Raw genomic sequence first — 16,773 nt, forward strand, 5'->3', positions numbered from 1 at the left:
CTGGTCCACACTACCCCCCCACTTCGGACTAAGGTACGCAAATTCAGCAACGTTAATAACGTAGCTGAATTCGAAGTACCTTAGTCCGAACTTACCACGGGTCCAGACGCTGCAGGCAGGCTCCCCCGTCGATGCCGCGTACTCCTCTCGCCGAGCTGGAGTACCGGCGTCGACGGCGAGCACTTCCGGGATCGATCCCAGAACATCGATTGCCTGCCGTCGGACCCGGAGGTAAGTGTAGACGTACCCTAAGTGTGTTAGCTATAACACAAGAACTAGGGATCACCAAATGAAATTAATAGGCAGCAGGTTTAAAACAAATAAAAGGAAGTATTTCTTCACACAACACACAGTCAACCTGTGGAACTCCTTGCCAGAGGATGTTGTGAAGGCCAAGGCCATAACAGGGTTCAAAAAAGAACTAGATAAATTCATGGAGGATAGGTCCATCAATGGCTATTAGCCAGGATGGGCAGGAATGGTGTCCCTAGCCTCGGTTTGCCAGAAGCTGGGAATGAGCGACAGGGGATGGATCACTTGATGATTACCTGTTCTGTTCATTCCCACTGGGGCACCTGGCACTGGCCACTGTCGGTAGACAGGATACTGGGCTAGATGGACCTTTGGTCTGACCCAGTAGGGCCATTCTTATGTTCTTATGACAAATGCAACATGGTGGGCCAAAATATTTCCCATAACTTCAGTATCAGATGTAATGCTTGGTGAGGAATGATGCAGTCTGCCAGTATTCAAAAACTGGAGGGGGAATGTTGACAACTTGTTTTATATTTTTCCCCAATTTTTTAAAAAACTTTAATTACTTTTCTACCAGCCTTATAAAGGTCAAAAAAGGGAGGGAAATTATGGAAGTCTTACAAAAAAAATCCCTCTTTGTCTTCAAATTTCAAAATTAGAAAAATTTTGATGAGCTCCAACGGCAAACTGTAAAAAATAGCTCACACCTCCTGCATCACTCTGCTGCAAAGCAATGTGTTAGATAGTCCTGAATATACAGCATCATAGTCCTCTACAGTGTACTACCGTATGTCTATCATGTGGTTTTGTATAATGCACATCACCATAGTGTCCAAGTGCTTAGAGCAGGGGTCGGCAACCTTTCAGAAGTGGTGTGCCGAGTCTTCATTTATTCACTCTAATTTAAGGTTTCGCGTGCCGGTAATACATTTTAACGTTTTTAGAAGGTCTCTTTCTAGAAGTCTATAATATATAACTAAACTATTGTTGTATGTAAAGTAAATAAGGTTTTAAAGTGTTTAAGAAGCTTCATTTAAAATTAAATTAAAATGCAGAGCCCCCTGGACCGGTGGCCAGGACCCGGGCAGTGTGAGTGCCACTGAAAATCAGCTCGCGTGCCGCCTTCGGCACGCGTGCCATAGGTTGCCTACCCCGGCTTAGAGAGTAACAATGCAGTTCACAGTACTGTACAGTTCCATAGCTATATACACAATATTTCTACGGGTTGCATCTAAACGGATTAGAGTTGTTGGGTTTTTTATTTATTTATTTTTGGGGGGGACTTCAATTTGATTATTCTCATTTTTAAGCAATTCCCACCTATGCCTGCATGCACCACCAAAATGGATGTAACTTACTGTGGGAGAATGTACCCCTGTATTCACACCCTACACACTATTATTGTAATAATCTTTGTACAAAGTATACCTTATGAGGTATCATTTGAAACTCATAATTTGCTGGTCATTATTGTCCTGATAAAATGTGTATGGCCACATTGTATGTGAAGTTATAAGATTCCACAATATGGTGTTAACCCATGTTCCATACTGAGGTTGGCACATAGGTCTGTCTCAAACAAAGGAATGTGTGCTCTGTTTAATTTGCATTTAAGCAGTAAACAGAGTCCCGAAGCAGGAAGGGAAACAAAGGAAGCTCAAACAGATGAGGAAAAAGCATCCGGGAACATCCTTCCCCATAGGCTTTTTGTCTTTGGTACCCAGCTGGAAAGGTTTTTCAAGAGGGGGACAGAAACTATAAAAAGGAGGGACAAATATCTCAAGGACCCCCCCCCTCCGCATGTCTCATTGACGGCACCTGAAGCGACAAAGGAAACATTCATTGGATACAGGGAGAAGGGGTCCTGACCTAAGAAGTTTGGACTGCTGAAAGCATGTGGTGAGAAAACTGTGCTTTGAATTTAACATAGTTGGTTAAGTTAGACCTCGGCATTTCATCTTTGTTTCTTGTAACCATTTCTGACTTTTATGCCTCATTACTTGTACTCACTTAAAATTTCTCTCTTTGTAGTTAATAAATTTGTTCTGTTGTTTTATCTAATCCAGTATGTTTAAATTGAAGTGTTTGGGAAACTCTGTTTCGGGTGGTAAGATGTATACATATTATTTCTATTAAAAAAATAACAAACTTTATATAAACTTGTATTGCCCAGGAGAGGGTTGAAATTTCCTGGGTGAAAATCTAAGACTGGGAGTGTGTTGGGGTCACCCTGCAGTATAACCAAGGCTGGTGAGAGCCAAATGTGGCTGGCAGGCTGCAGTTACATGCAAACACTCAGGTGTGGCTTGCATGCTGGAAGGCTTTGTGAGCAGCCAATGTGGGAACTCCTTCATCAAGGCATTTTAAGGCACCCCAGGTTGCAGGGCAAGGGTGGCACAGTTGCTCATATAGTCTAGATTGTACCCAGATATATCACACTTGCATCCAGCTGTTTGCAACCTGGGATGCAGATCCTGGACTAGACATAATAGGCTGCTGATGGAATGGCCAGAGTGGCTGCCACAATGCAGAAATTTGGCTTACTTCAATCTTCACAACTGACTGCAGGGCAACGATGAAGACGATCAAACATGGTGGGGAAATGCATGATTAGGAGATTGGGGGGTGCACTGCACCATCTTGCTATCCTCGGTGATGCAGCAGTAACAACCTAGACATTAACTTGTGATGTATACAGAAGTTGACGACCACCAAATATTCATTTTTTGGCTGCAGAATCTCTGCTGGCTGTCCTTTGGAGCCCTTGGGAAAATGAGATGCTGTAGTTCATGAAGCTTACCTGATGAGCAGCCACTTAAAGAAGTAAGTGAACAAGTCAATAACAAACAGTAATGAGCTGCAACACAGTTCCTAATTACTGACCTTTGTGCATGGGAGTGGATCCCTTTTCATCCCGTTCATTAATATTGATGATTCCACTTTCCACTAATCTTCTAAGCGTCACCAAGTCCCCTTTGAAGGCAGCCACATGGGCTGGAAATGCTAAATCTGAAAAATGGAACAGACATGATTCCAAGCAAATGCCGATAATTCCAATAAGCAGGCAAACAAGCTATTTTTTCACCTCACTTTTCATAGTTTCTCTCTCCAAATAATAATTTAAACATGGAAATGTCATACTTGTTAGTGAGGTTAATGCACCCTTAATTGGTTGAAACACGGCTGCAGAACATAGCATTATCATCACAGGCTTCGCTAAGCATGTCTTGGCTACTGGCTGCAGGCATCTTATAGTTCTACAGAGAGGAGATTCACTTCACATTTCTGTAGTAATAAATAGACCTTTGGTTGAAATTTAATGGACTAATAATGCTGGAAACTGAAGCTGTCTCCTTATTTTCAAGTCAACGGTCCTAGGTAGGATATACAATGTTTTAATTTTTCTTGGTGGAAAAATTATCCATTGAGGCACTTAGTATTAATCATATCAACTAACAAGAAAAATCAAAGAAAAGACTAATAGATATGGAATGAGTGCTTGAAAAATCAAGCAAGTCTTCCCTTCAGAATAATCATAATGGGCCAGCTTTTGCTATCCTTTCTCTTGAATAATACCTTACTTATCAAGTAGTCCTATTGATTTCAGTGGGACTATTGCCAGAGTAAGGTATAACTCAACATGAATAAGGGAATCAAAATCTGGTCCTAAATATGTAACTGCCTGGAAATTTGTGGACACTGGAATATGTGTCAGATTCTAAGAGGAACATGAACAGCTTTGTATAACTAAAGCAAAAGGACTGCATAGCATGGTGTTGCTGTTTTGTTTTCATTATGAGAAAATCGGAGACATGACACATATGTAGCATCACAATCGGAAATCTAGGCCTTTAAATATCAATAAAGGTAACAACTATTGGAAGCTTCAGCTGTTTCTCACACGGATTATACACACTGTTCCACGTGAAAGTTAGAATCACCTGCTGTTCAGGTCATTTGTATTAATCATTTCTACAGAGTTATTGTTGCGTTGTGGCATTTTCTGTTTTACAAGCTAGTATCTCAGAAGCTTTTCAGGCTCCTACTCACTTTCCTGTTCTTCTGGATGATCTCTCTCATGTTCCACGCTGTCGACGTACTGCACAATATTATCCTTATAGAACCTCTGTGCCAAGTCCTTTGGGGTCTCCCCATGGTCATTCCTGGCTTTCAAGGTGTGAGACACACTGGTCATTTTACTAACCAAGAACTTAAAACAATGCAGGTGGCCCTCCATTGCTGCCAGATGAGCTATTGCACAAAGGAAGAACATGGCAATATTAAACCGAAGCACAGCCACCTGCCAAACGAAGAGCTACTTGGCTAAGTTGTGGTTACTGTTCAAAGCCTACTGTTAGAGTCGGATTTGATTAGATGTCAGCTAACTGAGGGTTATTCAGGTTTTATTAGTCAAAGACAAAACAGCACAGTACATAAATGTGAGGATTAATATCTCACCAGTCCAGAGAGCAGCTTCAAACCTGCTCCAAAGTGTGAGCTTAATTCACCTTATTTATATTTTACATACATAGTGTAGTTATTTACAACAAGCAGAAGATTAATCTAATTTCATATCTATTTTTCTAAAAACATCGAAGACCAACCATAAAAAATAACACTGTTATTCAATCAAAGAGTACAAATAGTGTCAGACCATAGTGCCACAAACAGTTTGTCCTAATGTACCTAGCAGCAATTCACATGTAACATTCCTTAACAGAACATACATCTTGTTTCTGACAGTTCCCACATGTAAAGGAACAAAGGTTTGGAACAGTTTAACTACAGTACTAGTAGTAGATTTCCACAATAAAGCTTAGCATGAGTTACACAGCATCCTAGGAACACAGTTCATAATTATTCTGGTTCAGATATATTTGCTAATACCACCGAGACCCAAATCCAGCCCTCTTCCCACTACACAAACAGCTGGGGAGGCTCTCCAGGCATGTACCACTGCATGAGAAGTGGGGGCAGGACTCCAAGAGGCTGGACTAGAGATGCTCACACCTTGCCCAGTGCAGAGCTCAGCACCGCAGTGCAAAGGAGGCAGAAGGGGGCTGGCTAGGGACAGAGAGAAATGGAAGATCCACTGCTGAGATGATCCAGCCATCCTTCCCTCTCCACAGGGCTGGGGCATGTGAGCGATCAGACAGGTTACTTCAGCCACTGGGACAATGTGTTATCAGGGATGCCATCTTTTGGATGAACACCAGCCTGAATCCCGAGCACCTATGGCTGTTCAAGATCCCCTAGCACTTTTTGTAAGAGTAGAAGTTTAACCTTGTTGTCCTAGCTCAGGGGTGGCCAACCTGTGGCTCCGGAGCCACATGCGGCTCTTCAGAAGTTAATATGCAGCTCCTTGTATGGGCCACCCCTGTCCTAGCCAAATTCTAGTTCAGGTGGAGGCAGCAAGCTTCCAACGGATGGGACACCTTGAGCAAGTCACTTCACTGCCCCGTTCCTCAGTTTTCCCATATATAAGCTGGGAATAATAATACTTATGTTCCTTTGTAAAGTACTTTGAGGTCTGTTGATGAAAAGTCCTATAAAGAAGCAAGTAATTACACTTTGTTTCTATAAATTTCCCCTATAATTTCATTTCTATACAGAATTCCTATTCCTTTTCTGTCCTGAATTGTTGTATAGTATTGCTGTGTACAGCAGCTGCTATGTTCTACCCCAAAGGTGGCTCCTTTGTATTGGTGGGTTACATGTCACCTTACTGATATTACAAAGTACTGTAAGGCTTAATTATATAATATTTGTAAAGAGCGTTGACAGCCATAATGTAATGAGCTATGGAAGTGCAAAACCTATGCTCATTGCATTATAAACTGTAGTATTTTCCATTCCCATCAGTGGGAAAGGGGAAGGAGGAACTGAATGTCAAATAAACACTTATCAGTTACCTAATGTCACTGCATGAAAATATTCTGTATAATATGACTAATATGGGCCAAGAGACTAGGAAAAGGAGCTGGCAGGGGATGACACTGATATTTGATGAGGCGCCTGGGGAGGGAGACTGGGGCTAAGAGCAGGGAGCCAGTGGGAATGTGTGTGGGGTGGGTGAGTGGAGGTTTGGGTGGGGAGAGAGACAGATCAGAGGAAGACCAGGTGATGGAAGACTGGGACTAGCTGGACAAGGGGACTGGACATTTTGGGGAAACTGGGACAGGTATTTGGAAGGGGTGAGACTTGGAGCTATTTTAGACAAACAGTGTGTGACAAGATCAGGGCCGGCTCCAGGCACCAGCCCACCAAGCATGTGCTTGGGGCGGCGCCTGGAGGGGGGCGGCGCGGCGGGGCGCTCCAGCCAGAGAGCGGGGCCGCGACTGGGCTCGCCGCCCTCCCCGCGGTGCTCCGGCCGCCGGGGAGAGCGGAGCCGCAGCGGGCTCGCCGCCCTCCCCTGGCGCTCCGGCCGGTCAGGGAGAGCAGGGCCCCGGCCGGGCTCGCCACCCTTCCCCCGGCGCTCCGGCCGCCGGGGAGAGCGGAGCCGCAGCGGGCTCGCCGCCCTCCCCCGGCGCTCCGGCCGGTCAGGGAGAGCAGGGCCCCGGCCGGGCTCGCCACCCTTCCCCCGGCGCTCCGGCCGCCGGGGAGAGCGGAGCCACAGCGGGCTCGGCGCCCTCCCCTGCCGCAATGGGAGGGGTGGGGGGGAGGCGGCCGGTGGCTTTTTTGCCTAGGGCGGCAAAAAAGCCAGAGCCGGCCCTGGACAAGATGGAGCATAAATCTACTTCGCACTTGCCTGCCATGCACTAACTGTCCATGTGAGCCCTACCGCCACGCACTAAAAAGTTCCTAATGCACTTTGATCTATTTCTGTTTCAAAGCAGAGCAAATCATAGTGCACTAGGGAATTTTTAGTGCGCAGCAGCAGAGTCCATATGGGCAGTGAGTATGCAACATGCTAGTGTGACGCAGATTTACACCCCAGCATACTGCATTAAATGTTCATCTGGACAAGTCCTCGGACCTGCTGGGCAAGGAGACTGGGACTAGGATGAGACACCTGAGAAATGGAGACTGAAACTTCGTACTTGATGAGAATGGGACTTGGATGAAGAGACAGAATTGGGACAAAAGTAGATGGGCCGGAATCTGATCTCAGTCAAATGTAAATCGGAAATAACTCCATTGAAGTCACTGGGGTACTCCAGACTTATTCCAGTGTCACCGAGTTCAGAAAATGGCCCAATAGTTGCAACTTGGGCTATAGGAATGGAAAAGTGCCATAGAATATGTTTGATGAAACTCATCACTGGTTGCCATTACAAAAAGTCAGCATTAGCTAACAATTACCAGGCATCAGTGTTACAGATAACATAAATTCCCCCAATTCTTAGAAGATAACTGTGGCAACTGTGTGAAATCGGTTAGCAAATATTGCTAATGTAGATGATTTCTCATATGCTAAATATTCACATAACAACAGAGGGTCCTGTGGCACCTTTAAGACTAACAGAAGTATTGGGAGCATAAGCTTTCGTGGGTAAGAACCTCACTTCTTCAGATGCGGCATCTGAAGAAGTGAGGTTCTTACCCACGAAAGCTTATGCTCCCAATACTTCTGTTAGTCTTAAAGGTGCCACAGGACCCTCTGTTGCTTTTTACAGATTCAGACTAACACGGCTACCCCTCTGATACCATTCACATAACAGAGCAACTAAAAGCCAAAAGTTAGAGCTGTAGACTTTTTTTTTCCCCCCCAAGGTACCTGGAAGATTTCCATTGTTATCCACGTCATTTATAGTAGCTCCCCATCTAATAAGAAGCTGCAAACAACCCAAGCGGCCATGAAAAGCAGCATAATGAACTGGCTTCCAGTCATTCCTATCTGAAACATTTGCATCCTAGAATGAAAGAAGCAGGTTCATTTATTTAGTTCCTTTATGTTTCAGTGGAAACAACATGTACATCAGAGATCACATATGTAAATAGAAATCAGGTATTTATAGTAGGTGACCAAAACAGTTATGAAAACCTATATAACTTTTAAGTTACTTTAAATAAAGATGCTATGAACAAATGATTCCCATTTATAGGCATATAGATACATACTTCCCCTATGTTTTTTTGTTTTATTTAAAAAATTAAAACACACACATTATATATATAACATTTTTGACATACTCTGGCCATGTTGCTGCTCACAATATGTTAGATATAAATTTGTATTTTTTTAAGCTAAAAAATATCAAGATTGAAAAAGATCATGATGATAAAAGCTTCTGATCTCTATTTAACTGTCACTATCAGCTAATGAAATGTTCTACTTTTCCAAAATAGTCATTCTTTCTAAATTCTTGGATCATTTTCCTTATGTGCCTCATAATAAATAACATTCATTTAAACTAAATATGCTCTCACCAATAGCACACAGATAATAACTAAACTACATGTCAAATCCTACAGTCCTAAGTCCCATCAAATCAATGGAAGTTTTTGTTTGCAAAAGTATACCATGATTTGGCCCTACTGTAGGAGTTGTAATGATATAATGCAAGTGTACCGTGTCCCCCCAAAAAAGAAAAATCCCCTCAGAAGATAAAATTTCCTCACCATTCCACTCCGGAGTATGGTTTGTAAAGTGTATGATTGTCCATGGGCTGCAGCTAGATGTGACGGATTGCATCCTCGGTCATCTTGAGCTGTTAAGTTTACTCCATTCATTACAAGGGCCTAAATAAATACAAAGCAGAAATTCAGTTTACAAAATTAAAGAGCAAATGTCGCCTGGGAGGATTACTTTATACTGTGACCAGGGTAACTTCTGAGTGAAGTAGGAAGGAGTTCATGGATGTTGTCGTCTCTCATAGTGATGAGTGCAGTATATTGTGTGCCCCAGCTCTCTGTCTTATATCTGCCTGTTGTGTCTTGCCTTACATTTAGATCATAAACTCTCTGAGGTAGAGACCATCTTTGCATTCTAGGTTTGTACTGCAGCTAGTATAATGGGGTCTTGGTCCCTGACTGGGGTTCTAGGCACTGTCACTATACAAACAATAAAGAACATAATAATAATGTATAGTAGATCTATCTTGTGTATAATTTACAATCAGACATGTTTCTAATTCTGAAAATATCTAGCTGAGGTTTCCAAAGACATCTAAGGCAGGGGTTCTCAACCTTTTCCTTTCTGAGCCCCCCCCCCCCCCCCCAACATGTGATAAAAACTCCATGGCCCAACTGTGGCACAACAACTGGTTTTCTGCATATAAAAGCCAGGGCCGGCATTAGGGGGTAGCAAGCAGGGCAATTGCCTGGGGCCCCATGCCACAGTGGCCCCTGTGAAGCTAAGCTGCTCATGCTTTGGCTTCAGCCCTGGGTGGTGGGGCTCAAGACCTCAGGCTTCAGCCCCATGCGGCGGGGCTTCGGCTTTCTGAGCTGAGCCCCGGCGAGTCTAATGCTGGCCCTGCTTGGCGGACCCCCTGAAACCTGCTCGCAGTCCCCCAGGGGGCCCTGGACCCCTGGTTGAGAACCACTGATCTAAGGGATACAGATGTCCAGTTGGTATCTAAATATCCTATACAGCTTTGAAAACCCCACCATAGTGTACAGTATGAATCTTGTTACCACTTCTTTTCAGGACACTGGAGTAAATCCTCAGCTGGTGTGAACTGTCACAGTTCCACAATGGGTGAGATCTGCCCTATTTACTTTTGATGTAAATATTTACACTTACCTGCATACAAGCATCATGACCTCTGATAGCAGCAAGGTGAGCTGCTGTCCAGTCTCTTATAGCTAAAGCTGTTATATCAGCCCCATGCCAAAGCAACCAGTGAAGACACTACCAATCAAATCAAAGACAAAGACAGTCACATTTGTTTTAAATATAGGTAATTATCATGGATCCAGTATACAGTTCTAATAGGGAATTCACTGCAAATATCAGTTGATATTGCGTTTCAAAGCATTATCGGAATTCTTCATTATTACAATAAGCCACAACAGGGAATGCATTAGTAAGTTGTAGCTGCATTAGAAAGCTACAGCTTCATTCCTTCATCCATCCAAGAAATGTACCAATAGCCTACTAAAGCGGACCCAAGCATACCTTACTGATCCTACAGTATGGCTTATGTAATTTTACATTTCAATTTTAAAAGATTTAAGATGTAACCTATAGGGCTATTTGTGTAATGTATCTTTCCACTATGAAAGTGGAAGGACAAATTTAAAAATTGGAGAAATGGGCACAAACATCCTTCTGTACAATTCTAATTATGTTTATTGCAAACAAAGAAAAAAAATCAACTCTGTCTTCCTACATGTTTCTGTTTAGACTCCCTGGACTTGTGGTACCCTTTCTCTCCTCCCATCCTCACTTTCAGAGGTATTTTGTGCTCTAGTGGTCACTTCCAGCAGCTCTAGGTGCTCTCCAGAGCATCAGATAAAACTTTCTTTGTTAGATGTACAACATTTTCTCCAGCAGCAGTTTAAGCCAGGCTCCATCACTGGTTCCTCTGTTGTCTCTATAACTGGGGCATTGGTGAAGGCTGGCTAGATGAGACTCAACCCAAACAAGACCACAACCTGACTTACAGGGTGGGGGGATCATTGGAAAAATGGCAGAAGTTATAGGAACAGCCCAGACTGATGAGATATGAGCACAGTTTGTTTCTAAAGACCAAAACCTGGGGGTCTTGTTAGCTCCCTGCTGGTTTCTGGACACGTGGAAAGCAGCGATGTATTTCTTATTACTTGCATTTAGCAAGAAGTTTCCTTTGGCATATGGCTCTTACCATAGTTACCCATGCGTTTGTCGCTTCAAGGTTAGATTGCTACAGTGCATTCCACATGAGGTTACAAGATGATACAGCAGCTTGTTCAGAATGTGGCAGCCCAGTTTTTAATCTCTGGAAGCTCATAACACTGGTGCAGGGGTTGTCAACTAATTTATGGGTAAATAGTTATGGTGTTGATTTTGACCTGTAAACCCCTAAATGGTTACAGTCCTGTCAAGTCCTTCTTCAGTCACCTGATGTACTCAGACTAAGATTCCATTGGTATCAGAGGGAACTGGGCTGGTGGCACAGTTCTCAGATGGAATCAATGGCTCTTAAATTCACTTTTCATCTAGTTGGCCAGCGCTCAGATTTGATTACCTTTAGGACCTGCTGTAAATGTTACATATTTCCCTGGGCTTTCCCTGAAGTGACAGGGAGGCAGACTGAACAGGGTTGCTTGAGGGATGGAGGAAGGCATGAGTCTGTAAGGAAGACTATAAATGGAGCCTATGTTAGGACTGGGAAAGTCTCCTCTGGGTTGTTCTGTAATGTACTATGAAATCCTGCGACGCTGAATACACGTAACATGCCTAAGGCATGGAAAAGGCACAATAAGTCTAGAAAACTGAAAAATAAGATATTAATTTCTGCATCATATTTAAATTGTATATTCATCATGACAAGTTCCTGCTTTACTAGTGCTGAATAAATAGACAAAGAGATTATTGATTCAGCCAGATCAGCATGAGTTTGCAAGCTTGTGTTCAGTCCCCTGAGAAGGAAAGCATTGATTCATAGGAACCTTGTTGTGTCCTAGATCTAAAAAAAGTTTTACCTCCAGGCTTCCAGAGTGTGCTGCACAGTGCAAAGGTGTAAATTTATGGACTAAATCCACCTCATTAATACTGGCTCCGCTTTTTACCATTGATGCAAGTTGTTCTACATCACCGGCTTTCACTGCCTCATGTATGTTAGCATAATTTGGCTTCTTCTTGACAGCTGTTGAAGAATAACAAAGGGTCATTAACCACTCGGATACATTGTGGGGACATGAAACATAGAATGAATCAGAAGATGCTGATATGGAAAGGTATATTAGTTTTGAAGATGCTTAACAGCAATATGATGAACCTGATCTTTACTCTGACGAAACTCCCCATCCCTAGTAGCCAATATGAACTTTTTCAGAATAAGGGCTGTAGGACTGGACGCTATGTCTGTGAGAATCTTTATCACACCGTCAAACCTACTGAAACATCAAGTTATCCTTTACTACATTTTGATACCAGAATGACAACTACTGTAGAGAGTGATTCTTTGTCCAGTAATAATGCTTAGCTCTTACATAGTGTTTGTCGTTAGCAGCTCTCCAAGCACTTTGCAAAGGAGGTAAGCATCATTATCCCCATTTTACAGATGGAGAAGCTGAGACACAGAGACAAGCCCGAGGTCACCCAGCAGGGGAGCCAGGAATAGAACCCAGTCCAGTGCAGAATCCATTAGGCTACACTTACTCTATTAATCATCCTGTGTGGCTCGCTATTACTAATAGCTATGGCATTTCTTAGGTAGCCATCAGCTTGTTATTATGACCTGACATCCTGCTCCCATTGACATCTGTGACAACACTCTAAGAACATAAGAATGGCCATACTGGATCAGACCAAAGGTCCCACTAGCCCAGTATCCTGTCTTCTGACAGTGGCCAATGCCAGATGCTTCAGAGGAAATGAACCAAACAGGTAATCATCAAGTGATCCATCCTCTGTCACCCATTCCCAGTTTCTGGCAATCAGTCTCAATGACTTTGGTGATGCAGGATCAGGCTGTAAATTTACAGACAGCATCATCCAGAGAATCTGGCACTGGAGTGGGAATCAGGTGACATCAGTTCTCTTCTGGGCTTTTCCACAAACTAGTTGTGTGACCTTGGGCAAGTCACTTAGGGGCAAAATTTGCAAACCTAAATAATGGCCTGGTTTGAGACCATGTATGGTTTTAGATAGTTAACTTCAGACAGCTAAGTTTAAAAGTAACCCAAAATGGCTAATAAGATGTCAACAAAGAACCATCTTCCACAGCAGTGGTATCGGAGTGCACTATTGTGTTATTTCATTAGGTTTGCCAAGGTGATGAGGATCCTCACAGATACAGGGTCCAATACTACTGATCACACAAGTTTCAGAATATGGGCCTTAACCTATTTGTACCTCAATTTCTCCCTGTGCAAAGTAGGAATAATAATGCTTACTCAATGCTGTAAAGCAATTTGAGATGTTAAAGAGTATACATGCTAAGTATTATTACGAAAAGCACCGAGCAATTTATGTAAAAAGTGCATGAATGTCCCTAACAAGTGTTCTCCTCTCGCGAGCTCCCCATATTATTGCTATTTAGTTATTTGTATTGCAGTGGCACTGAGAAGTCTCAATTGTGGACCCAGAGCTCCACTGTGTTAGGTGCTGTACGAGCACAGAACAAAAAGATGGTCCAGGCCTCAAACATCTTGGGGGGGTTATTTTTGGCTGGTGGTTTTAGGGGATTTTTTGTTTTGTTTTGGAGAGGGGTTATTTGTTTTTGTTTGTTTATTTTCAGAAACAGTGTCAGCAGTATCATTAGGACAGTAACCCAACAGACCTCAATGGAACTATATTGATTTACATCAGATGAGAATCTGACCTACTGTATTCAATTAGAAGAACATGTAGGCGCACTTTGACAATGTTAATGCAATGAGTTTGGGTTAAATAATCTTTTCCATAACAAAAACACACAGAAGGGCTGGCAAACATAGTGAATTTTGACTTGTGGCATTTCCTTGGAAACACCTAATTGGTGAAGAGGAAGAGGTTTGCACTCCCCATTTTCTATGGAATGAACAGTGACTCTCTAAACAGGGCCGGCTCCAAGTTTTTTGCCGCCCCAAGCAAAAAAATTTTCCCGCGCCCCCCCCCCATCCCCGCCCCAACTCCACCCCTTCCCCGTCCCATTCCAACCCCTTCCCCAAATCCCCGGCCCCGCCTCCTCCCCCGGGCACACCACATTTCCCCTCCCACCCCTCCCTCCCAGGCAAGCCTGGGAGGGAGGGGGAGCGGCAGCGCGCTTGGGAGAGGAGGCGGAGGTGAGCTGAGGGGAGGGGAGGGGTTCCTCTGCCCCCCCCCAGGGTTACTTCCTGCGGCCCTCCCCACGCCCCCCACTGCCGCAGCTCACCTCCGCTCTGCCTGCTCCCCTGAGCATGCCGCCGCCGCTCCGCTTCTCCCCCCTTCCTCCCAGACTTGCCGCAAAACAGCTGATTCACACGGCAAGCCTGGGAGGGAGGGGGGAGAAGCGGAGCGGCGGCGGCGCGCTCAGGGAGCAGGTAATGCGGAGGTGAGCTGCGGCGGTGGGGAGCGGTTCCTCCCCGCGCCCCCCCCACCGCCGCAGTTCACCTCCGCTCAGGGCTGGCTCCCGGCTTTTTGCGCCCCAAGCAAAAAAAAAAAGCCGGAGTGCCGCCCCTTGGAAAGTGCCGCCCCAAGCACATGCTTGGAGCGCTGGTGCCTAGAGCCGGCCCTGCCTCTAAAACTGCAGATATACTGAGATTTGCAACCTGAAAGGGTAAAGGTATTCCAGATGCCTTATACCTCTGTTCTACTTCCCAGCTACCCTCCCAATTTGTCACATTTCATTGAATCTTTTATTGAAACCATTATCAAAGTGGTTATAGAAATTATTCATTAACGGAAAACCAAGTTTTCAGCAAACAAAAAAATCTATAACTAATTTGGTGAAATTTTCAATACCATTCTTGAGGTAAAACAAAAAAAACAAAAAAAAAACAAAAAATGAACAATAGTTTCATTCTGAACCCTGTGAAGGAGAAACAATGCTGATACTTCAATTTTTTTGTTAATTAGTTAAAAAAAAAATTAAAATCAGCCACACACTGAACCTCTAAGGGGGTGTTTCAGAGTGCACAGAAGGAAAACTCTTATGATAACAGCAATCATAACCTCTTTGTCTGAGCCCCTTGCAGACTTTAATCAGGAACCTCAGTGAGCCCCATTTATCAGTGACTCATCAATGGCACAGCCAGGACTAGAACCCAGGTGTCCTGACACCCCTGGGCCAGGCCAGAACCATATTTTTAACAGTTTGCCTTGCAGGATAAACCCGATGCAGTGACATCCCAGTGCTGTGACATGACATTACCCGATGCTGGAGTACGGCTTCCAGTCTACACAGATCAGGATGGGGAGGAAGGATCATTCAAAATAACCTCCCTCTCCACCCCCCCGTGCCTCCCCCCTCCCCCAAAGTCATTAACCCTTTGGCTCCAGCCCTTGATGAAGCTGCATCCTATGTGCTGGGAAGGGGCAGGAGCTGAGCCAGGCTCACCAGCTGGAGTGGCAGAAGCAGCAGCAGCGTTGGTAGGCATGTTGGTTACTCAGCCAGGAGGGAACCTTTCCTCACTCATCCCCCTCCTCCTCCTCTCTGTGCCTGCCTTGGTGGCTGCAGCAGAAGGGTTACTATAGAAACAGTGTACACTTCCTGTGCTGATCACTTCCTCCCCTCGGGACCACGGGGGCTGGGTGTCCGTGCAGCGTGCCTGGGGAGGGGGGGTCTAGGGCCAATGTCACCCGGGAAAGGGAAATGTCGGGCTGGGCTGTGCATGGCGGGGGTAGTGGTGGGGTGCAGGTCTCGGGTCTGTCAGTGGGGGAGGAAGACTGTCTTCTGAGGGGGTATTAGGAGTCTGTGAGGGAGAGAGTAGGGCAGTGTCAGGGTGACTGTGAGGGGTGTAGGTACAAGGGGTCTGTGAGTGGGGGAGGAAAGCAGTGTCTGGGTGTCCGGGGGGGTGTGTGTCTAGATCTCAGGGGGGATCTGTGAGTGAGGGGAGGAGGGCAGTGTCAGGGTGTCCGGGGAGTCTAGGTCTCGGGGGGGTGGGTCCGTGAGTGGGGGAGGAAAGCAGTGTCTGGGTGTCCGGGGGGGGGTGTCTAGATCTCAGGGGGGATCTGTGAGTGAGGGGAGGAGGGCAGTGTCAGGGTGTCCGGGGAGTCTAGATCTCGGGGGGGTGGGTCCGTGAGTGGGGGAGGAAAGCAGTGTCTGGGTGTCCGGGGGGGTGGTGTCTAGATCTCAGGGGGGATCTGTGAGTGAGGGGAGGAGGGCAGTGTCAGGGTGTCCGGGGAGTCTAGATCTCGGGGGGGGGGGTCCGTGAGTGGGGGAGGAAAGCAGTGTCTGGGTGTCCGGGGGGGGGTGGTGTCTAGATCTCAGGGGGGATCTGTGAGTGAGGGGAGGAGGGCAGTGTCAGGGTGTCCGGGGAGTCTAGATCTCGGGGGGGGGGGGGGTCCGTGAGTGGGGGAGGAAAGCAGTGTCTGGGTGTCCGGGGGGGGATGTCTAGATCTCAGGGGGGATCTGTGAGTGAGGGGAGGAGGGCAGTGTCAGGGTGTCCGGGGAGTCTAGATCTGGGGGGGGGGGTCCGTGAGTGGGGGAGGAAAGCAGTGTCTGGGTGTCCGGGGGGGGGTGTCTAGATCTCAGGGGGGATCTGTGAGTGAGGGGAGGAGGGCAGTGTCAGGGTGTCCGGGGAGTCTAGATCTGGGGGGGGGTCCGTGAGTGGGGGAGGAAAGCAGTGTCTGGGTGTCGAGGGGGTGTGTGTCTAGATCTCAGGGGGGATCTGTGAGTGAGGGGAGGAGGGCAGTGTCAGGGTGTCCGGGGAGTCTAGATCTCAGGTCTGTTAGTGGGGGAGGAACACACAGTTTCATGGTGTCGGGGGGGGGTTCAAGGTGTTAGGGGACTGTAAGTAGGGAGAAGA

The 16,773-nt window shown here is 45.6% G+C and overlaps 1 protein-coding gene across 2 annotated transcripts in view; it reads right to left on the reverse strand.

Moving 5' to 3' along the window:
• ANKRD42 (ankyrin repeat domain 42) overlaps positions 1-15,402 on the reverse strand; it is a 30,716-nt gene extending 15,314 nt beyond the window's left edge. For both annotated transcript variants that reach the window (XM_065423221.1, XM_065423220.1), the window contains exons 1-7: positions 15,363-15,402; positions 11,824-11,987; positions 9,941-10,048; positions 8,818-8,937; positions 7,973-8,108; positions 4,306-4,506; positions 3,139-3,264 (exon numbers count right to left, since the gene is read on the reverse strand). In XM_065423221.1, the coding sequence (XP_065279293.1) occupies positions 3,139-3,264; positions 4,306-4,506; positions 7,973-8,108; positions 8,818-8,937; positions 9,941-10,048; positions 11,824-11,987; positions 15,363-15,402 (895 nt within the window). The remainder of the gene's footprint in view (positions 1-3,138; positions 3,265-4,305; positions 4,507-7,972; positions 8,109-8,817; positions 8,938-9,940; positions 10,049-11,823; positions 11,988-15,362) is intronic.
• Positions 15,403-16,773: the final 1,371 nt, after the last annotated feature.

Source organism: Emys orbicularis, chromosome 1 (genome assembly GCF_028017835.1).
Source record: "Emys orbicularis isolate rEmyOrb1 chromosome 1, rEmyOrb1.hap1, whole genome shotgun sequence".
NCBI classification, from domain to species: domain Eukaryota; kingdom Metazoa; phylum Chordata; order Testudines; family Emydidae; genus Emys; species Emys orbicularis.